This window comes from Cherax quadricarinatus, chromosome 56 (assembly GCF_038502225.1).
Source record: "Cherax quadricarinatus isolate ZL_2023a chromosome 56, ASM3850222v1, whole genome shotgun sequence".
Lineage (NCBI taxonomy): Eukaryota > Metazoa > Arthropoda > Malacostraca > Decapoda > Parastacidae > Cherax > Cherax quadricarinatus.
In genome coordinates, this window is record NC_091347.1 from 5,638,545 (window position 1) to 5,663,455 (window position 24,911).

The window sequence follows — 24,911 nt, forward strand, 5'->3', positions numbered from 1 at the left end:
AACAACCCCTCTTCAGCCCTCTGACTAATACTTTTATTAACTCCACACCTTCTCCTAATTTCCATACTCTGAATTTTCTGCATAATATTTACACCACACACTGCCCTTAGACAGGACATCTCCACTGCCTCCAACCGCCTCCTCGCTGCTGCATTCACAACCCAAGCTTCACACCCATATAAGAGTGTTGGTGCTACTATACTTTCATACATTCCCCTCTTTGCCTCCATAGATAAAGTTTTTTGTCTCCACATATACCTCAACGCACCACTCACCTTTTTTCCCTCATCAATTCTATGATTAACCTCATCCTTCATAAATCCATCCGCCGACACATCAACTCCCAAGTATCTGAAAACATTCACTTCTTCCATACTCCTCCTCCCCAATTTGATATTCAATTTTTCTTTATCTAAATCATTTGATACCCTCATCACCTTACTCTTTTCTATGTTCACTTTCAACTTTCTACCTTTACATGCACTCCCAAACTCATCCACTAACCTTTGCAATTTTTCTTTAGAATCTCCCATAAGCACAGTATCATCAGCAAAAAGCAACTGTGTCAATTCCCATTTTGAATTTGATTCCCCATAATTTAATCCCACCCCTCTCCCCAACACCCTAGCATTTACTTCTTTTACAACCCCATCTATAAATACACATATTAACCCTTTGACTGTTTTCGACGTATAAATATGTCTCACGAGCCAATGTTTCTGACGTATATATACTCAATAATTCTAGCGGCTTCAAATCAAGCGGGAGAAAGCTGGTAGGCCCACATGTGAGAGAATGGGTCTGTGTGGTCAGTGTGCACCACAAAAAAAATCCTGCAGCACACATTGCGTAATGAGAAAAAAAACTGATCGTTTTTTTGGAATAAAACGCGGACTTTGAGGTGCATTTTCATATAGTATTTATCGTTGTATTCGCGCTTTCATGGTCTTAGGTGATAAAATGGAAAACATATTACAGAAATAGAGATGATTTTCATTACTTTGACGATGAAAACGACCTTGAAACTGAGCTCAAAGTAGCGGAAATGTTCGATTTTTACCAATGTTCAGGAGTAAATAAATCACACCACACGTCCACTGGAGAGTCTAATATTCTTTCACTAGTGCACTGATATTATTTATACCATTTTTACAATAATGCAGTAGTCTGCATAACAGTAAATTTTGTATTTTTTTGTATGAATAAAAAATCAAAATAGAAAGCAATAATAATATAAGAGGGGCCTAGAGATGTGACTAATGAACAGAGCATATGTTATTTTAGTGCTAAGAATGTCTACCTTGTTTATTCTGGACCCTATTTTGAAATTGGCATCTTTTTTAGTTTGCATGAAACTGGCCAAATTGCCAATTTCTGACCACCATATTGGGTAGTCCAAATTAGTAAATGGGAGGTTTCTTGTACTCAGCTGATAGATAAAATGGAGTTCTAAAGAAATAGCTATGAGTTTGGTCAACTGGAACAATGGAATTGGCTGAAAATAGGGTTCAAAGTCGGTGAAATTGCCGATACGCATATGTCGCCGAGACCGCTAACTTCGAGGGAGCATAATTCCATGAGATTTCGACCAAATTTCGAACTTTTGGTGTCATTACCATCGGGAAAAGATTATCATTTCATAAGAAAAAAAATTTTTTTTTTTTTTTTCAAAAATTGAGTGACATAGAATGACAGTTTCAGAAAGGGGCCTGAAACAGTCAAAGGGTTAAACAACGATGGTGACATTACACATCCCTGTCTAAGACCTACTTTTACCGGGAAGTAGTCTCCCTCTCTTCTACATACCCTAACCTGAGCCTCACTATCCTCATTAAAACTCTTTACAGCAACTTACCACCTATTCCATATACTTGCAACATCTGCCACATTGCTCCCCTATCCACTCTATCATATGCCTTTTCTAAATCCATAAATGCGATAAAAACTTCCCTACCTTTATCTAAATACTGTTCACATATATGCTTCAATGTGAACACTTGATCTACACATCCCCTACCCACTCTGAAACCTCCTTGCTCATCTGCAATCCTACATTCTGTCTTACCTCTAATTCTTTCAATTATAACCCTATTGTACACTTTTGCTGGTATACTCAGTAAACTTATTCCTCTATAATTTTTACCATCTCTTTTGTCCCCCTTCCCTTTATATAAAGGGACTATACATGCTCTCCGCCAATCCCTAGGTACCTTACCCTTTCATACATTTATTAAACAAAAATACCAACCACTCCAACACTATATCCACCTCCCTGCGTTAAACATTTCTGTCATGATCCCGTCAGTTCCAGCTGCTTTATTTCTTTCATTCTACGTAATGCCTCACACACCTCCCCCACACTCACATCTTGTTCTTCTTCACTCCTAAAAGATGGTATACCTCCCTGGCCAGTGCATGAAATTACCGCTTCCCTTTCTTCGTCAACATTTAGAAGTTCCTCAAAATATTCTCGCCATCTACCCAAAACCTCCATCTCCCCATCTACTAACTCCCCTACTCTGTTTTTAACTGACAAATCCATACTTTCCCTAGGCTTTCTTAACTTGTTTAACTCACTCCAAAATTTTTTCTTATTTTCATTAAAATTTCTTTACATTGCATCCTCCCACTCTATCATCTGCTCTCCTTTTGCACTCTCTCACCACTCTCTTTACCTTTCTTTTACTCTCCATATACTCTACTCTTCTTATAACGCTTCTGCTTTGTAAAAATCTCTCATAAGCTAACTTTTTCTCTTTTATCACACCCTTTACTTAATCATTCCACCAATCACTCCTCTTTCCTCCCACACCCACCCTCCTATAACCACAAACTTCTGCCCCACATTCTAATACTGCATTTTTAAAACTATTCCAACCCTCTTCAACCCTCCCCACTACTCATACTTGCACCAGCCCACCTTTCTGCCAATAGTTGCTTATATCTCACCCGAACTTCCTCCTCCCTTAGTTTATACACTTTTACCTCCCTCTTGCTTGTTGTTGCCATTTTCCTCTTTTCCCATCTACCTCTTACTCTAACTATAGCTACAACTAAATAATGATCCAATGTATCAGTTGCCCCTCTATAAAGATGTACATCCTGGAGCCTACCCATCAACCTTTTATCCACTAATACATAATCTAACAAACTACTTTCATTACATGCTATATCATACCTTGTATATTTATTTATCCTCTTCTTCATAAAATATGTATTACTTATTACCAAACCTCTTTCTACACATAGCTCAATTAAAGGGTCCCCATTTTCATTTACCCCTGGCAGCCCAAATTTACCTATTACTCCCTCCACAACATTTTTGCCCACTTAAGCATTGAAATCCCCAACCACCATTACTCTCACACTTGGTTCAAAACTCCCCACACATTCACTCAATATTTCCCAAAATCTCTCTCTCTCTCCTCTACACTTCTCTCTTCTCCAGGTGCATATACGATTACTATAACCCACTTTTCACATAACCCTTGAATTAATACATTTATAGTCCCTCTTTTTTGCCATAACTTATCCTTCAACATTATTGCTACTACTCCTTTAGCTCTCTCTTTGAAACCCCTGACCTAATCCCATTTATTCCTCTCCACTGAAACTCTCCCACCCCCTTCAGCTTTGTTTCACTTAAAGCCAGGACATCCAGCTTCTTCTCATTCATAACATCCACAATCATCTCTTTCTTATCATTTGCACAACATCCACGCACATTCCGACTTCCCACTTTGACAATTTTCTTCTTCTTTTTCTTTTTAGTAATTATTACAGGAAAAGGGGTTACTAGCCCATTTTTCCCGACATTTTAGTCGACTTTCACAACACGCATGGCTTATGGAGGGAAGATTCTTATTCCACTTCCCCATGGATATAAAAGGAAAAGTAGTAAGACCAAGAACTATTAAGATAAAATCAAAGAATACTCAGATGAGTGTGTATAAATAAACATGTACATGTATGTGTAGTGTGACCTAAGTGTAAGCAGAAGTAGCAAGACGTACCTGTAATCTTGCATATTTATGAGACAGACAAAAAACACCAGCAATCCTACCATCATGTAAAACAATTACAGGCTTTCGTTTCACACTCACTTGGCAGGATGGTAGTACCCCACAGGGTTGTTGCTGTCTACCAACCTATTTACTTTCTTTCAACACACCGGCCGTATCCCACCGAGGCGGGGTGGTCCAAAAGGAAAAATGAAAGTTTGTCCTTTTACAATTAGTAATATATACAGGAGAAGGGGTTACTAGCCCCTTGCTCCTGGCATTTTAGTCGCCTCTTACAACACACATGGCTTACGGAGGAAGAATTCTGTTCCACTTCCCCATGGAGGTAAGAGGAAATAAACAAGAACAAGAACTAGAAAGAAAACACAGAGGGGTGTGTATATACATGCTTGTACATGTATGTGTAGTGTGACCTAAGTGTAAGTAGAAGTAGCAAGACATACCTGAAATCTTGCATGTTTATGAGACAGAAAAATGGACACCAGCAATCCTACCATCATGTAAAACAATTACAGGCTTTCGTTTCACACTCACTTGGCAGGACGGCAGTATCCCCCTGGGTGGTTGCTGTCTACCAACCTACTACCTTTAAAATTATATACAGTGGACCCTCGACCAGCGATGGCATCGATTAACGATAAATCTGACTAGAGATACATTTTATCGCAAAAATTTTGCCTCGATTAGTGCTAAAAAACTCGACCAACACTATTCGTTCCGTCTGAGACGCGTCCACTTCTGACCAGTGTTTACAAGCCAGCCAGCCACCGCGGTCACTTCCAAGCATACAATAGGAACATTTCATATTATCACAGCCTTTTTAGTGATTGCACGTGCAAAATAAGTCACCATGGGCCCCAAGAAAGCTTCTAGTGCCAACCCTACAGCAAAAAGGGTGAGAATTACTATGGATATGAAGAAAGAGATCATTGCTAGGTATGAAAGTGGAGTGCGTGTCTCCGAGCTGGCCAGACTGTTCACAAAACCCCAATCAACCATCGCCACTATTGTGGCCAAGAAAACGGCAATCAAGGAAGCTGTTCTTGCCAAAGGTGCAACTATGTTTTCGAAACTGAGATCGCAAGTGATAGATGTTGAGAGACTGTTATTGGTATGGATAAACGAAAAACAGACAGCAGGAGATAGCATCTCTCAAGCGATCATATGTGAAAAGGCTAGGAAGTTGCATGACGATTTAATTAGAAAAATGCCAGCAACTAGTGGTGATGTGAGTGAATTTAAGGCCAGCAAAGGTTGGTTTGAGAGATTTAAGAATCGTAGTAGCATACATAGTGTGATAAGGCATGGTGAGGCTGCCAGTTTGGACCAAAAAGCAGCTGAAAAATATGTGCAGGAATTCAAGGAGTACATAGACAGTGAAGGACTGAAACCTGAACAAGTGTTTAATGGTGACACTGACAATGTTGTGAAACACTTTAGGAATGTCATAAAGGAACGGGCGGTACAGGCCTCTATGGGCAGATATGTGCGACAGAGGTCCAGTGACTCTCAAGCTGGTCCTAGTGGCATTAAAAGAAGAAGGGAAGTAACCTTGAAAAAGGACTTGCCACCTCAAGTCATAATGGAAGGGGATTCCCCTTCTAAACACTAAGACCATCAACACTCTCCCCTCCTCCCATCCCATCAATCATCACCAGATCTTCAATAAAGGTACGTGTCATGTAACTGTGCATGTCTTCTTCACTGTGTGTATTAAAATTAATATTTCATGTGTTAAAATTTTTTTTTTCAATACTTTTGGGTGTCTTGCACGGATTAATTTGATTTCCATTATTTCTTATGGGGAAAATTAACTTGACTAACGTTTATTTTGACTAACGATGAGCTCTCAGGAACGGATTAATAGCGTTAGTCGAGGGTCCACTGTATATATATATATTTTTTTTTCAACAAGTCGGCCGTCTCTCACCGAGGCAGGGTGACCCAAAAAAAGAAAGAAAATCCCCAAAAAAGAAAATACTTTCATCATTTAACACTTTCACCACACTAACACACTATCACTGTTTTTGCAGAGGTGCTCAGAATACAACAGTTTAGAAGCATATACGTATAAAGATACACAACATATCCCTCCAAACTGCCAATATCCCAAACCCCTCCTTCAAAGTGCAGGCATTGTACTTCCCATTTCCAGGACTCAAGTCCGACTATATGAAAATAACCGGTTTCCCTGAATCCCTTCACTAAATATTACCCTGCTCACACTCCAACAGATCGTCAGGTCCCAAGTATCATTCGTCTCCATTCACTCCTAATTAACACGCTCACGCACGCTTGCTGGAAGTCCAAGCCCCTCGCCCACAAAACCTCCTTTACCCCCTCTCTCCAACCCTTTCAAGGACGACCCCTACCCCTCCTTCCTTCCCCTATAAATTTATATGCTTTCCATATCATTCTACTTTGATCCATTCTCTCTAAATGACCAAACCACCTCAACAACCCCTCTTCTGCCCTCTGACTAATGCTTTTATTAACTCCACACCTTCTCCTAATTTCCACACTCCGAATTTTCTGCATAATATTTACACCACACATTGCCCTTAGACAGGACATCTCCACTGCCTCTGTCTCCCCGTCTCCTCGCTGCTGCATTTACCACCCAACCTTCACATCCATATAAGAGTGTTGGTACCACTATACTTTCATACATTCCCTTCTTTGCCTCCATAGATAACGTTTTTTGACTTCACATATACCTCAATGCACCACTCACCTTTTTTCCCTCATCAATTCTATGATTAACCTCATCCTTCATAAATCCATCCGCCGACACGTCAACTCCCAAGTATCTGAAAACATTCACTTCTTCCATACTCCTCCTCCCCAATTTGATATCCAATTTTTCTTTATCTAAATCATTTGATACCCTCATCACCTTACTCTTTTCTATGTTCACTTTCAACTTTCTACCTTTACACCATTCCCAAACTCATGTAACTGTGTCAATTCCCATTTTGAATTTGATTCCCCATAATTTAATCCCACCCCTCTCCCGAACACCCTAGCATTTACTTCTTTTACAACCCCATCTATAAATATATTAAACAACCATGGTGACATTACACATCCCTGTCTAAGACCTACTTTTACCGGGAAGTATTCTCCCTCTCTTCTACACACCCTAACCTGAGCCTCACTATCCTCATAAAAACTCTTAACAGCATTTAGTAACTTACCACCTATTCCATATACTTGCAACATCTGCCACATTGCTCCTCTATCCACTCTTATCATATGCCTCTTCTAAATCCATAAATGCAATAAAAACTTCCCTACCTTTATCTAAATACTGTTCACATACATGTTTCAATGTAAACACTTGATCTACACATCCCCTACCCACTCTGAAACCTCCTTGCTCATCCGCAATCCTACATTCTGTCCTACCTCTAATTCTTTCAATTATAACCCTACCGTATACTTTTCCTGGTATACTCAGTAAACTTATTCCTCTATAATTTTTACAATCTCTTTTGTCCCCTTTCCTTTCTGTCATGATCCCATCAGTTCCAGCTGCTTTACCCCCTTTCATTCTACGTAATGCCTCACGTACCTCCACCACACTTACATTCTGCTCTTCTTCACTCCTAAAAGATGGTATACCTCCCTGACCAGTGCATGAAATTACCGCCTCCCTTTCTTCCTCAACATTTAAAAGTTCCTCAAAATATTCTCGCCATCTACCTAATACCTCCCTCTCCCCATCTACTAACTCCCCTACTCTGTTTTTAACTGACAAATCCATACTTTCCCTAGGCTTTCTTAACTTGTTTAACTCACTTCAAAATTTTTCTTATTTTCATTAAAATTTCTTGACAGTGCCTCTCCCACTCTATCATCTGCTCTCCTTTTGCACTCTCTCACCACTCTCTTTACCTTTCTTTTACTCTCCATATACTCTGCTCTTCTTATAACAACTTCTGTTTTGTAAAAACCTCTCATAAGCTACCTTTTTCTCTTTTATCAAACCCTTTACTTCATCATTCCACCAATCACTCCTCTTTCCTCCTGCCCCCACCCTCCTATAACCACAAGCTTCTGCCCCACATTCTAATACTGCATTTTTAAAACTATTACAACCCTCTTCAACCCCCCCACTACTCATCTTTGCACTTGCCCACCTTTCTGCCAATAGTCGCTTATATCTCACCCGAACTTCCTCCTCCCTTAGTTTATACACTTTCACCTCCCTCTTACTTGTTGTTGCCACCTTCCTCTTTTCCCATCTACCTCTTACTCTAACTGTAGCTACAACTAAATAATGATCCGATATATCAGTTGCCCCTCTATAAACATGTACATCCTGGAGCCTACCCATCAACCTTTTATCCACCAATACATAATCTAACAAACTACTTTCATTACGTGCTACATCATACCTTGTATATTTATCCTCTTTTTCATAAAACATGTATTACTTTTTACCAAATTTCTTTCTACACATAGCTCAATTAAAATTATATATACATATATTATATATACATATTACATATTCAGGAGTGAAGGAATAGCCTGGGTTATATAAACAATGTAATTTCTGTCCATAACACCTGTGTTCCTTCCAGACCACTTTAAAACATATAATTACAAGAAAATTTTATATTACAATTGTCTTAACCCTTTCAGGGTCCGTCCCGTAGATCTACGGCTGGTCGGTGAGTGTCCAAACCGTAGATCTATGCCAAAATTCTAGCGCTGTCAAATTTAGCGCGAAAGCGCTCATAGGCCTACATATGAGAGAATGGGTCTGCGCCGTGGGTGTGTGCCATAAACAAAAAATCTAGGCGCCTGCATAGCATTGTGGGAACGCCGGCTCAGTCACCCTTGTTCACCATGCCTCGTCGCAAGTCAGCTCTCACTCCCCGGAAAATTGGGACTCTCCTCTTCCTGTCTGATAGTTCTGACACTGATGGAAGTGGAAATGAAGACGAATTCTACGGCTTTGATAAGTTAGTGACCGAAAATAATGACCAGGATATCGATAATAGTGCAGAAAACCCCGACGATCCTCGACCTTCTACCTCTGGTGTGGGCACTCGTGACTCACGGTCGGGTGTTCCTAAACGTAAGAGAAAACTAATATTTTCCCGTGGCCTGGCCTCTGACTTCAGTAATGACGGTGATTCTGACGTGGATTGTGATTTTATTGCGCTCGACGATCATTCGAGTAGTGATAGTGAGGAAACATATTCACCAGTGAAGCGTCGGTATGTTCGCCGCCGCATGCGCTCGGGTAGTGTACCCTATGCTGTGCCCAGGGGACGGAGTACATCCCGGAGTACATCCCGTGGCCCTACACCCGTTTTAGGTAGTGATAGTGAGGATGATGTGGCTACACTTGGCATGGATGGGCCACAGACATCAGTGGATGGTGTTAGTGGGGCTGGTGGTGGTAGTGGCACCGCCATGCGTGACTCGCTGTGCCACGCGGGAACCCACGCTGCTGACTCGTCAGTTCAAGGACAAAGCGGAGCGTCACCCACCAACCCGCCACAACCACCCGTACAACCAGCCTATGATGTCCAGTATCCACCAGCAAACCGTATCTGGGATTGGCAGCAAAATCCCAATTTTGTTCCCAGCCCTCACCACTTTGATGACTCGCAAAGTGGAATTCTACCTACCTGTCCCCTTGGAACCACGGCCAATGAACTGGAATTCTTTGAATTATTCTTTGACCAGCCATTGATGGAAATTATTGTCAGAGAAAGTAATAAGTATTTTCAGTACACCATGGCAAATACGATCTTATCACCACAGTCAAGACTACACAGGTGGAAAGAGACGACTGTTGCAGAAATGTATTTGCAACAATAATGCTTATGCCTCACGTCTATAAGCATAATATAAAAGCATACTGGTCCACAGATCGGCTAATTTGTACCCCATCCTTCAGTGAAATAATACCAGTGAACAGGTTTATCTTACTGTTACGTATGTTACACTTCTCTGACAAAACCAGGCCTGACAGAAGTGACAGGTTATACAAGATTAAAAATGTTTTCATGTATCTCAAACAAAAGTTCAGGATATACTTTTATCCATTCAAGAATCTTGTAATTGACGAGTCTTTGATTTTGTTCAAAGGTAGACTGTCATTCAAGCAGTATATACCGAGCAAGAGGAACCGCTTTGGTATAAAATTGTTTGTACTCTGTGATTGTGACAGTGGCCTGGTGTTGGATATTGTTGTATACACGGGTAGTAAAACATTGAAAGATACCAAGATGTTATTGGGTATATCAGGTGACGTAGTGAGAAACATGATGGCACCTTATCTTGGTAAGGGCCATACATTATATACCGATAACTGGTACACAAGCCCATTACTCAGTGATTTCATGCGAGTGAACAAGACAGATGTGTGTGGCACAGTGCGTTCTAATCGTAAACATATGCCCAGGCTCAACGCAGGTGTTCGTGGTGATGACGTGCAGGTGTTTACTGCCAATGACATCATGGCATTACGGTGGCATGACAAACGAGATGTCACATTGTTGACAACCATTCACCGTAATGAAATGCAAGACAGTGGCAAAGTTGATCGAGTGACTAATGAACGTATTCGAAAACCAGTGACAGTGATTGATTATACACAAAACATGCGCTTGGTTGACAAGTGTGACATGCAGATTGGTTTTGTTGACTGTGTTCGTAAGAGTTACAAGTGGTACATGAAACTTTTCTTCCATCTCATGGACATTTCAATGCTGAATGCATATAATATGTACCAAATAAAGACTGGTAACAGACCACCGTATGGTGAATTTTGTTTGTCTGTTGTCAGACAACTCATAATGAAGTACCAGGTAACAACACCTGCAATACAACATGGTCCTCGAATTCATCACAATATACCCAAGCGTTTGAGAAGAGAAGGTGATCATTTCATAATACAGCTTCCTTCAACTCAAAAGAAATTTGCTCAGAAGAGATGCATTGTCTGTGCACAAACAAAACGACGGCAACAAAGACGCAAAGACACTCGGTTTATGTGTGAGGAATGTAAGGTGCCTCTGTGCATGGTGCCTTGTTTCAAGGAGTTCCACAAGCTCCAGCAGTTCTAAAACCATGTCCAGTGATTGTAAATATGTAAATATATGATAGAACATTAGTATTATACAATATTTGTGCATGTTTATTGTAATAAACAACAGTGGTAAACAATAATATGATAATAACTTTAGTGCGGTTATTGTGTTCAATACAGTGAGTATATATATATCAATTATATACAGTATTGGTCTCTCAGGCCCCAAATGTTAGTAGGAATAGAAAAAAATTGGAAAAGAAAAGAAAAAACAACTAAAACAACAAAATAATATAATACGCGTATGTGGAATTCATCGATGTTGCCGCCACCACATCATTTTCTACAAACTTCTTGGCACTGTATCTCGGTAAGTACTTAACAGATTCTAATTTTTTTTTGTTTTATTACCTTCACAAAAATATGCTCTTTAATTCTGTTAGAAAAAATAATTTTTTTTTTTTCAAAATTTCTTGGACACTGGTGCGTGACTTCAGATTTTGGCCTTGGACCCTGAAAGGGTTAAGGTGTAATACTCATGGAAATAAGTCACATAGTTTGACTATATCGGGTTGTCCTAAGTTAAATCTACATAGTGTGTTATTGGCTGAATCTGAATAGTAGTACCATGAAGCTAATAAATTTTGAAAGAATAAGATAATTTCCTGGTAGTTCCACATTCACTGTTTACTTACGCTAGTTAAGCAATGATATCCCATGATGCACTGTGTGGACCTGCCTAGTCTTATAATTTTTTCAAAGACATGAGGAGGTTGTAGGAGGCCCAAAAAGTTGAACTGAAGTCAGAAATACTGGCAGGTGCCAGCATAATTTAAGGCAAAAAAAAAAAAAAAAAAAAAAAAAAAAACTGTACATACTAGTACTTTGGACATGGTTAACCCTTTCAGGGTCCAAGGCCATAATCTGAAATGGTGCCCCAGTGTCCAAGAATTTAAAAAAAAAAATAAATTTTTTTAGTTTTTCTTATGAAATGGTAGAGAATCTTTTTGTGAAGGTAATACAACAAAAAGTACAAAATTTGATGGAAAATTTACGAAATTATGCTCTCGCGAATTTTGGTGTGTCGGCGATATTTACGAATCTGCGATTTTGCTGACTTTGACTCCCATTTTAGGCTAATTACATTATTCCAGTCAACCAAATTCTTAGCTATTTCACTAGCATTACTTCTATTCTATCAATTGAGCACAAGAAATCGCCAAGTCAACTGTTTCAACTACAAAATAAAATGATCGGAAATTGGTAATTTGGCCAATTTAACACAAAGTTCAAAATATTCCAATTTCAAAATAGGGTCCAGAATAAACAATGTAGGTATTCCTGGCACTAAACTAACATTTCCTCTGTTCATTAGTTACGTTTTGAGGCTTTACAAATAAATTCCATTTTGATTTTTTATTCACAATGAATTTTTATTCACACCAAAAAATAGAAGATTTACTGTTGTGCAATATTGTAATAATTGTATAAATATCATCACCACATTTGTGAATGTATATTAGGCCCACCAGCAGGTGTGTATTAGACGTGTGAGGCCATTTGTTTACTCTTGAGCATCGGCAAAAATTTAACATTTCCGCTACTTTGAGCTCAGTTTCAAGCCATTTCCAGTGCTAAAACCAATCAAAATCATTTCTATTTCTGTAATATGTCTTCCATTCTGTCAAATGAGACCAAGAAATCGCAAATACAACTATAAAAAACATACAACAAAACACCAATTCGCTGATTTAATCGAAAATCACGGTCTCAGTTTTTTTCTCTCATTATACACAGTGTGCTGCAGGATTTGTTTTATGTGGTGCACACATACCACAGATGTATTCTCTCATATCTAGGCCCAAATTTGCCACTCACAGTTTATCAGAGTGAGCTGAGCTCATGGCGTAGATCTACGGTTTGGATCCTGAACGTAAAGCCGTAGATCTACGAGACAGACCCTGAAAGGGTTAAAAGGTTCAATCAACAGCTTGATCTGAATACTGGGGCATTATTTCAATAAAAACTTGCTCTGCAAAGTGTGGCTTCTCTTTCATGATTGTTTGCATCATGACCCCATCAAACACAAACACACACAATGGTTTAGTGTTACTTTATAAATACACCTACCATCCGACTTACGACCGAGTTCGGTTCCGAGAAACCGGTCGTAAGTCGAACTTTACTACTGAATATCAACAAAACATTTTTGTAATGACTATTTTGTTTTAAGAACATAAAAACATAAGAAAGGAGGAACACTGCAGCAGGCCTGTTGGCCCATACTAGGCAGGTCCTTTACAATTCATCCCACTAACAAAATATTTGCCCAACCCAATTTTCAATGCTACCCAAGAAATAAGCTCTTATGTGAAAGTCCCACTCAAATCCAACCCCTCCCACTCATGTACTTATCCAACCTAAACTTGAAGCTACCCAAAGTCTTAGCCTCAATAACCCAACTAGGTAGACTGTTCCACTCATCAACCACCCTATTTCCAAACCAATACTTTCCTATGTCCTTTCTAAATCTAAACTTATCTAATTTAAATCCATTACTGCGGGTTCTCTCTTGGAGAGATATCCTCAAGACCTTATTAATATCCTATTCCACCTATCTTCCACATATACACCTCGATCAGGTCTCCCCTCATTCTTCGTCTAACAAGTGAATATAACTTAAGAGTCTTCAATCTTTCTTCATAAGGAAGATTTCTAATGCTATGTATTAATTTAGTCATCCTACGCTGAATGTTTTCTAACGAATTTATGTCCATTCTGTAATATGGAGACCAGAACTGAGCTGCATAATCTAGGTGAGGCCTTACTAATGATGTATAAAGCTGCAGTATGACCTCTGGACTTCTGTTGCTTACACTTCTTTATATAAATCCCAATAATCTATTTGCCTTATTACGTATGCTTAAGCACTGCTGTCTTGGTTTAAGGTTGCTGCTTACCATAACCCCCAAGTCCTTTTTGCAATCTGTATGGCTAAGTTCTACATTATTTAACTTGTAAGTGCTAGGGTTATGGACACTCCTGAGCTTCAGAACCTTGCATTTATCTACATTGAACTGCATCTGCCACTTTTCTGACCAAGAATAGAGTTTGTCTAAATCTTTCTGAAGTTCCCTAACATCTACATTTAAATCAATTATCCTACCTATCTTTGTGTCATCGGCGAATTTGCTCATATCACTACTAATTCCTTCATCAAGATCATTAATATATATCATAAACAACAACAGTCCCAAGACTGACCCCTGTGGAACGCCACTTGTTACCGATCCCCACTCGGATTTAACCCCATTTATGGACACTCTCTGCTTCCTGTCTGTGAGCCATGATTCGATCCATGAGAGCACCCTTCCCCCAATGCCATGAGCTGCCACTTTCTTTAATAGTCTTTTGTGCGGAACTCTATCAAAAGCCTTACTAAAATCTAAGTAAATAATATCAAATTCTTTATCGTGGTCAACAGCCTCAAAAGCTTTACTGAAGTTTAGTTTAATATGCTTATTATGCACCCCATACCCATCCTCCTTTACTGAAGAAAGTTAATAAATTAGTTAGACAAGACCGGCCTCTTGTGAATCCATGCTGAGTATCGTTAATCAAGCTATGCTTATCGGGTTGGCTTCTTATAATCTCAGCTATAATTGACTCTAGTAATTTGCCTACAATTGAGGTCACGCTTATTGGGCGGTAATTTGATGGTAATGACTTGTCCCATTTTAAAAATAGGAATTACATTAGCCATCTTCCGCATATCAGACACTACACCTGTTTGAAGAGATAAATTAAAAATATTAGTTAATGGTTCACAGAGTTCCATTTTGCATTCCTTAAGAACCCTTGAAAAAACCTCATCAGGACCCGGCGACTTATTTTGCTTCAGTCGGTCTATCTGCTTCATAACCATTTCACTAGTGACTGTGATGTTACATAATTTATCTTCTTCTAGCCCACTATAAAAATTAATTACTGGAATACTGCTAGTGTCTTCCTGTGTAAAAACCGAGAGAAAATAATTATTTAAAATCGAGCACATTTTATTCTCTTTGTCAGTAAGATGTCCATAGTTATTTTTAAGGGGACCTATCTTATCTCTAACTTTTGTTCTATAGACCTGGAATAAACTCTTTGGGTTAGTTTTAGAATCCCTAGCAACTTTAATTTCATAGTCCCTTTTAGCTTTTCTTATCCCCTTTTTCATGTCCCTCTTAATGCCATAATACTGATTCATAAGATGACCCTCACCTCTTTTGATACGCCTATAAATTCCTTTCTTATGCCCTAGTAGATATTTCAGCCTATTATTCATCCATTTTGGGTCATTTCTATTTGATCAAATTTCTTTATATGGGATAAACGTTCTTTGAGCAGCATGTATAGTGTTCAGAAAACTGTCATATTGATAGCTCTCTTTGTTACCCCAGTCAACAGATGATAAGTGTTCTCTACGCCCATCGTAATCTGCTAAGCGAAAATCTGGGACTGTTACTGAGTTATCGCTACTATCGTACTTCCATTCAATGCTAAATGTAATTGATTTGTGGTCGCTAGCACCCAGTTCCTCTGAAATTTCTAAATTATTAACAAGGGATTCATTGTTTGCCAGAACTAAGTCAAGCAGGTTATTTCCCCTCGTAGGTTCTGTCACAAACTGCTTTAAAAAACAATCCTGAACTACTTCAGAAGTCGTATGATTCTAAATTCCCAGTCAAGAAATTCCAATCAATATGACTAAAGTTAAAGTTAAAGTCTCCTAGAATTACTACATTATCATGCCTTGTGGCCTTAACAATTTCCTCCCATAGTAGTCTCCGTTGGTCCCTATCTAAGTTTGGGGGACGGTATATCACTCCTAAAATCAGTTTTTCATGCCCCTCTGAAAATTCTATCCAAATAGACTCTGTATGTGTTGCTTCAGACTTAATACCCGTTTTTATGCAACAGTTCAAGCGATCTCGGACATACAATGCCACTCCACCCCCCTTCCTGATACTTCTATCTACTTGGAACAATTTAAAACCCTGAATGTGACATTCCGCAGGCATGTCCCGACTTTTTGAATTAAACCACGTCTCAGTTAAGGCAAATACATCAATGTTACCTGCACTAGCGACTAATCTCAACTCGTCCATCTTATTCCTAGCACTACGGCTATTAGCATAATAAACATTGAAACACTCTCCTTTCTCTTTACCCTTCCTGCTCATTTCTGTTTTTCTACTAAACCCATTACTGTCCTTATCACCCAATGTCACTGGCTTTTCAATATCTACCTCGTTCTGCTTATTACTAGTTCCTTTAGAACTCATATTACTACACTGGGACTTCACTGTTTTCCTGCCAAAACCCATACCACTAACTATTCCTAGTTTAAAGTCCTAACAGCTCCCTCCACTGCAGTTGCCAGTGCTCCCACCCCAGACCTAGATAAGTGAACCCCATCCCTGGCATACATGTCATTTCTGCCATAGAAGAGGTCCCAGTTGTCAATGAATGTTACTGCATTTTCTTTACAGTATTTGTCCAGCCAGCAATTGACACCAATTGCCCTGGACAACCATTCATTTCCAACTCCTCTCCTTGGCAAAATGCCACATATGACAGGGTTCCCACCCTTCCTCCTAATTATTTCTATTGCTGACCTATACCTGCTAATCAGGTCTTCACTCCTACGTCTGCCAACATCGTTGCCTCCAGCACTGAGACAGATAATAGGATTGCTCCCATTACCTCTCATGATGTCATCCAGATGGCTAACAATATCCTCCATCCCAGCCCCAGGAAAGCAAACTCTCTGTCTCCTACTCCTGTCCTTCAAGCAGAACGCCCTATCCATATACCTAACTTGGCTATCCCCAACAACAACAATATTCTTACCTTCCTTGGTGTCGTTCGTCGTGACGTTCCCAGTAGTTGACTCACATTCGTCGGGTAGCACTGAGAATGCATTAGATGTTTCCACAACAGTTTCCACGGCAGTCTCTTTCTTCTTCATCGTTTCTACCTTTCCATTCGTCTTCTTGATCGTCAACTTCGTTCCCTGCTGTCCAGCCACTGACCAGTTTCCTTTCTTGACCTGAGGACTCAAAACAGGAGGACTACTACGAATCTTCTTGTTTTCCTCGGTCAGTCGCCGAATCTCCATCTTCGCCATCCTCAATTCTTCCTTAAGCTGTTGGTAAAGTTGCTCGATGGAGGGCATCTTGCTTCAATTCGTAGAGAGCGTGCAAACAGGTCTTCACAGAGCTAAGTACACGTCACCACTGAGCTAAGTACACGTCACCTTGATCACTTCTCCATCACCTTGACCTTGGTATTTCATGTTTTACTTTACTTTTTATGTTGTTAGTACTGTATTTTATACTGTAAGGTTTAGGATAAACACTGTGTACAACACAAATAGTTGTTTATTTCTCAGAAATTTGGCATAAAAAACATGGTCCTAAGTCGAGTGGTTGTAAGTCGAGCAGGTCGTAAGTCGGATGGTATGTGTAATTGTTCTTGATTCCTTTTTTTAATTCCTCATTTAAAGTGATCATGCCATTAGTTCAATGTTATATAGGTTTTGTGTCAGCTATATTCCAAAATCAACTACAGTAGTACAGGTCCGCCATCACAAATCCGGCAATCAGTTATTCGGTTCCTTCAGTTATTCGGCACTAATTTTGGCTAGCATAATTTCAAATTTCCAGGGTCGCCACACCAACCTGCTGGTACTGTTTGGTGGCGCTACTTGCTGCATAAGTCATTCCAATTTCTTTTTCTCCATTTATTGTTTTAACCTGCTTACTTTTAGCCCTAGCCATGGTTCCAATGAATAAAAGAAATGCTTCTCATTATGTAAAGCACCTACACAGTACATTATCCATTAAAGATAAGGTGGCTTTGAAGCCACTGTCGGTTGCCATGAGCTCAGTCTCACGATGCAGGAGAATATGCTTTATTATTATGCTAATATCAACACTACAGCTTATTTGCCTATCACAGTTGATCTAATATGACATAAGAAACAATATAAATAACATAAAACATGTTAAATACTCCAGAATAAATAATATTTGGCATAACACCGAGCAGTTCGACAGAGGTATAAAGAGGATATGGTATACAAATACCATTCTCCTATCCCTGTCTTGGGGGCTTACATTAGAGAAAACGGAGTGTAGCACAGGGCTAACTGTGATATACACTCGTACTGCACCATAAACCTGAAACAAAAAAGTTATTTTTCTCTATATAGATTATCACGAATAGCAGCAGATGTGTAGAGAACCTAGGATAACCCAAAAAAGTCAACATGGCTTATTTTTAGTACCTGGCTTGGGTTAGCCATATATGATTTTTGGTAAATATTCAGTTCCCAGCCAGGGTAGAAACATTAGGCGTGTTTCTTTACACCTGTTGTCTATGTTTACCCATCAGTAAATGGGTACCTGGGTGTTAGCTGACTAGTGTGGGTGTTATCCTGGGACACTGACCTAATTTTCTTGAAATACTCTGCATAACAAGGGGCTTTCTATATAGTAGTATGTCACTGATGTCAGCTAGGCCTGTATACCTTGTACATTTTTTTTTTTTTTTTTTATCACACTGGCCGATTCCCACCAAGGCAGGGTGGCCCGAAAAAGAAAAACTTTCACCATCATTCACTCCATCACTGTCTTGCCAGAAGGGTGCTTTACACTACAGTTTTTAAACTGCAACATTAACACCCCTCCTTCAGAGTGCAGGCACTGTACTTCCCATCTCCAGGACTCAAGTCCGGCCTGCCGGTTTCCCTGAATCCCTTCATAAATGTTACTTTGCTCACACTCCAACAGCACGTCAAGTATTAAAAAACCATTTGTCTCCATTCACTCCTATCAAACACGCTCACGCATGCCTGCTGGAAGTCCAAGCCCCTCGCACACAAAACCTCCTTTACCCCCTCCCTCCAACCCTTCCTAGGCCGACCCCTACCCCGCCTTCCTTCCACTACAGACTGATACACTCTTGAAGTCATTCTGTTTCGCTCCATTCTCTCTACATGTCCGAACCACCTCAACAACCCTTCCTCAGCCCTCTGGACAACAGTTTTGGTAATCCCGCACCTCCTCCTAACTTCCAAACTACGAATTCTCTGCATTATATTCACACCACACATTGCCCTCAGACATGACATCTCCACTGCCTCCAGCCTTCTCCTCGCTGCAACATTCATCACCCACGCTTCACACCCATATAAGAGCGTTGGTAAAACTATACTCTCATACATTCCCCTCTTTGCCTCTAAGGACAAAGTTCTTTGTCTCCACAGACTCCTAAGTGCACCACTCACTCTTTTTCCCTCATCAATTCTATGATTCACCTCATCTTTCATAGACCCATCCGCTGACACGTCCACTCCCAAATATCTGAATACGTTCACCTCCTCCATACTCTCTCCCTCCAATCTGATATTCAATCTTTCATCACCTAATCTTTTTGTTATCCTCATAACCTTACTCTTTCCTGTATTCACCTTTAATTTTCTTCTTTTGCACACCCTACCAAATTCATCCACCAATCTCTGCAGCTTCTCTTCAGAATCTCCCAAAAGCACAGTGTCATCAGCAAAGAGCAGCTGTGACAACTCCCACTTTGTGTGTGATTCTTTATCTTTTAACTCCACGCCTCTTGCCAAGACCCTCGCATTTACTTCTCTTACAACCCCATCTATAAATATATTAAACAACCACGGTGACATCACACATCCTTGTCTAAGGCCTACTTTTACTGGGAAAAAATTTCCCTCTTTCCTACATACTCTAACTTGAGCCTCACTATCCTCGTAAAAACTCTTCACTGCTTTCAGTAACCTACCTCCTACACCATACACTTGCAACATCTGCCACATTGCCCCCCTATCCACCCTGTCATACGCCTTTTCCAAATCCATAAATGCCACAAAGACCTCTTTAGCCTTATCTAAATACTGTTCACTTATATGTTTCACTGTAAACACCTGGTCCACACACCCCCTACCTTTCCTAAAGCCTCCTTGTTCATCTGCTATCCTATTCTCCGTCTTACTCTTAATTCTTTCAATTATAACTCTACCATACACTTTACCAGGTACACTCAACAGACTTATCCCCCTATAATTTTTGCACTCTCTTTTATCCCCTTTGCCTTTATACAAAGGAACTATGCATGCTCTCTGCCAATCACTAGGTACCTTACCCTCTTCCATACATTTATTAAATAATTGCACCAACCACTCCAAAACTATATCCCCACCTGCTTTTAACATTTCTATCTTTATCCCATCAATCCCGGCTGCCTTACCCCCTTTCATTTTACCTACTGCCTCACGAACTTCCCCCACACTCACAACTGGCTCTTCCTCACTCCTACAAGATGTTATTCCTCCTTGCCCTATACACGAAATCACAGCTTCCCTATCTTCATCAACATTTAACAATTCCTCAAAATATTCCCTCCATCTTCCCAGTACCTCTAACTCTCCATTTAATAACTCTCCTCTCCTATTTTTAACTGACAAATCCATTTGTTCTCTAGGCTTTCTTAACTTGTTAATCTCACTCCAAAACTTTTTCTTATTTTCATGTATGTGTAGTAAATAAAGATATTATTATTGTTACTATTATTATTATTATTATATTATTTTCTCAGTTGTTTGTTGGGTTATCTTATTCAAACTTGGGCAATGTATGATGGAAAGATACTTCTTAACGTACACCAAAAGTGCAAGAAATCAGACCATAAATAGCGGAGTTCACTTCTCAGCCATTAGCGGCTGCTTAGCGGTATATTTTTGTATGTTTTTATGTTTATATTCTCATTTTTTCGATCTCATTTGATAGAATGAAATATATATTACAGAAATAGATATGATTTTGATTGCTTTCATGATGAAAAGTACCTTGAAATTGCACTCACAGTAGCGAAAATGTTCTGTTCTTTAGCGAAGCTCAAGAGTAAACAAATGACGTCACCATCCAATACCTGTCCGCCTGCCAGTCCAAATTCCAATACGGAGTCAAGAATGGCTTGACATTATTTATACAATTATTACAATAATGCAGCAGTCTGCATAACAGTAAATCTTCTATTTTTTTGTGTGAATAAAAATTAAAAATGGTAAGCAAGAGTAATATAAGAGGGGCCTGGAGCCATGACTAATGAACAGAGAAAATGTTATTTTAGTGCCAGGAATGTCTGCATTGTTTATTCTGGATCCTATTTTGAAATTGGCATCTGTTGAAATTTGTGTGAAATTGGCCGAAATGCCAATTTCTGACCACTTTATTGGGTACTTGAAATAAGTGAATGGGCGGTTTCTTGTACTCAGTTGACAGACTAGAAGTAAATAAGTTTATTCAGGTATACAAAAATACAGTTACATAGATTATCATACATAGCAGCGTATGTATAGAGAACCTAGGATAACTCAGAAAAGTCAAAGTGACTTATTTCCAGTACCTGGCTTGGGCTTGCCATATATGATTTTTGGTAAATATTTTTTTTTCTCGGTTGTTTGTTGGGCTATCTAATTGAAACTTGGGCAATGTATGATGGAAAGATGCTTCTTAATGTACAACAAAAATAATAAAGATGGATGATAAATAAGGGAGTTCACCTCTCAGCCATTAGCTGCCTCTTTGCAGTATATTTTCATGTGGTTTTTATGGTTGTATTCTCATTTTTTGTACTCATTTGATAGAATGGAAGATCTATTACAGAAATAGACATGATTTTGATTGCATTCATGACGAAAAGTACCTTGAAATGGAGCTCAAAGTACCGGAAATGTTCGATTTTTGCGTCAGTCAAGTTGGTTAATTTTATCAGTCTGTAGTGGAAGGAAGGCGGGGTAGGGGTCGGCCTAGGAAGGGTTGGAGGGAGGGGGTAAAGGAGGTTTTGTGTGCGAGGGGCTTGGACTTCCAGCAGGCATGCGTGAGCGTGTTTGATAGGAGTGAATGGAGACAAATGGTTTTTAATACTTGACGTGCTGTTGGAGTGTGAGCAAAGTAACATTTATGAAGGGATTCAGGGAAACCGGCAGGCCGGACTTGAGTCCTGGAGATGGGAAGTACAGTGCCTGCACTCTGAAGGAGGGGTGTTAATGTTGCAGTTTAAAAACTGTAGTGTAAAGCACCCTTCTGGCAAGACAGTGATGGAGTGAATGATGGTGAAAGTTTTTCTTTTTCGGGCCACCCTGCCTTGGTGGGAATCGGCCGGTGTGATAATAAATAATAATAAAATAATATTCTAACCTAACTACTCTGTAATCCAGCAAACTCAGTAATCTGGCACACTACAGGTCCCAATGATGCCGGATTTGTGATGGAGGACCTGTATATGCACATAGCTCAGGGCAAACCAAGTGTACAGAAGTGTATGATTCACTCTATATGCCATATTAATATTTAGACAATTATATGAAGAAGTATAAAGTGCTGTAGACAATGCAGAACAAAACACTGGCAAATAAAACAGAAATTTTAATCATAAAAGTTAACACTTACGTTTGCAGTATAGAACTTTTCCCAGAGCTCTGAAGAGAAAGAGAGAAGCATCCTTCCCTCCTATTGCAGCAAATCCATCAAGATTATCACATTTTATAGAAACATCTTTTCTTGGTTGAGCTTTGTTAAGGGATTTATGTCTTGTCAGTTTTCTTGTCTGTGATGATCCAGTGAATAACCCTTCAAGGTGACTTGAATCTGCCAGCAGAGTTTCATAATCTGAGTTAACTTATATGATGATATTGTACTGCATTTGATCAGCCTCTTCTGATATTAGAACTAAAATGAATACCACCTCTTACCACAGTTTCAGGCAAAGCTGAACAAAAAACTCATTTGTAATATACAGTAGACCGTCAATTAAGATGGTAGTTATGTTCTTGAAAAATGTGTCTAAGAAAAAAAATCTAAAACAAACTGAAGAACATACAGGAAAAATAGGGTTACATTGCGTGGACTCCCAAAAATAGCAAACATCTTTATCTTCCTCTCTCCAAATTATAAACATATAAAAATGATAATGTAATTGTAGATGGTAATTTTTTTTAACACATCAGCCATTTCCCACCGAGGCAGAGTGACCCAAAAAGAAAGAAAAATACAAAAATAAAGAAAAAACTCATCATCATTCAACACTTTCACCATCAAAACATACATAACCACTGTCTTTGCAGAGGTGCTCAGATATGACAATTTAGATGTCCCTCCAAACTGCCAATATCCCAAACCCGTCCTTTAAAGTGCAGACATTGTACTTCCCATTTCCAGGACTCATGTCTGGCTAACCGGTTTCCCTGAATTTCTTTACAAAACATTACCCTGCTCACACTCCAACAGCTCGTCAGGTCCCAAAAACCATTCGTCTCCATTCACTCCTATCTAACATGCTCACACATGCTTGCTGGAAATCCAAGCCCCTCGCCCACAAAACCTCCTTTAACCCCTCCCTCCAACCTTTTAGGGAACAATCTCTACTCTGCATTCCTTTCCCTACAGATTTATAAGCTCTCCAAGTCATTCTACTTTGTTCCATTCTCTCTAAATGATCAAACCACCTCAACAACCCCTCTTCAGCCCTCTGACTAATACTTTTAGTGACTCCACACCACCTCCTAATTTCCACACTATGAATTCGCTGCATAATATTTACACGACATATTGCCCTTAGACAGGACATCTTCACTGCCTCCAGCTGTCTCCTCGCTGCAGCATTTATAACCCAAGCTTCACACCCATATAAGAGTGTTGGTTCCACTATACTCTCGTACATTCCCTTCTTTGCCCCCATGGATAACGTTTTTTGTCTCCACAGATACCTCAATGCACCACTCACCTTTTTTCCTTCATCAATTCTATGGTTAGGTTCACCCTTCATAAACTCATCCACTGACAAGTCAACTCCCAAATATCTGAAAACATTCACTTCTTCCATACTCTCTCCCTCCCATGTGATATCCAATTTTTCTTTATCTAAATCGTTTGACATGCTCATCACCTAACTCTTATCTATGTTCACTTTCAACTTTCTACCTTTATACACCCTCCCAAACTCGTCCACCAACCTTCGTAACTTTTCTTTAGAATCCCCCGAAAGACCAGTATCATTAGCAAGAAGTAACTGTGTCAACTCCCATTTTGTATTTGATTCCCCATAACTTATTCCCACCCCTCTCCCCAACACCCTAACATTTACTTCTTTTACAACCCCATCTATAAATATGTTAAACAACCATGGTGACATTAACATGAGCTTCACTATCCTCATAAAAACTCTTTACAGCATTTAGTAACTTACTACCTCAAATCAAATCAAAATCAAAACCTTATTTCTTTGCTAAGTTTACAATGTGTGTTTACATTTCAAAATTTGATAGGTACAAAGAAGCCACTATCATGCCAAGGCATGATAGTGGCTTCTTTGTACCAGGGAGAGTGGTAGATTACAAATATTCAATATTTTACTCTATTATTAATGAGGTAGTACAATTTATGATACAAACATACATTTTAAGTTTGTAATAATGGCTTAATAGTTAAGGGATAATAAAATATTTGGGAGAGTTGCTTTAAATTTGGTCAGAGTTTAACATAGTGTGGGTATGGTTGTTACTGGGAGACGAGGCGATTTTTGAGTATGCAGTAAGGCCCCGTTTTACGGAGTTTTTCTTTACGGCATCCCGCTAATATGGTCATTTCAAATTATGACCAAAACTCTATATGGCTACCCCCACCTGACTTTTCAATACAGTCACTGTGCCCCACCCGATTTGTTTACATTCTCAGTGAGCTCCGTAAGCACTACATCTCCAT

General features: G+C 39.4%; 1 protein-coding gene across 5 annotated transcripts in view; it reads right to left on the minus strand.

Annotated features, from left to right (window-relative positions):
- The window catches only part of Rad17 (Rad17 checkpoint clamp loader component), a gene marked incomplete at its 3' end in the record, with an annotated part of 202,403 nt that overhangs the window by 43,435 nt on the left and 134,057 nt on the right, over positions 1 to 24,911 (minus strand). For all 5 annotated transcript variants that reach the window (XM_070097049.1, XM_070097048.1, XM_070097045.1 and 2 more), the window contains 1 exon segment: positions 22,602 to 22,799. In XM_070097049.1, coding sequence (XP_069953150.1) covers positions 22,602 to 22,799 — 198 coding nt within the window.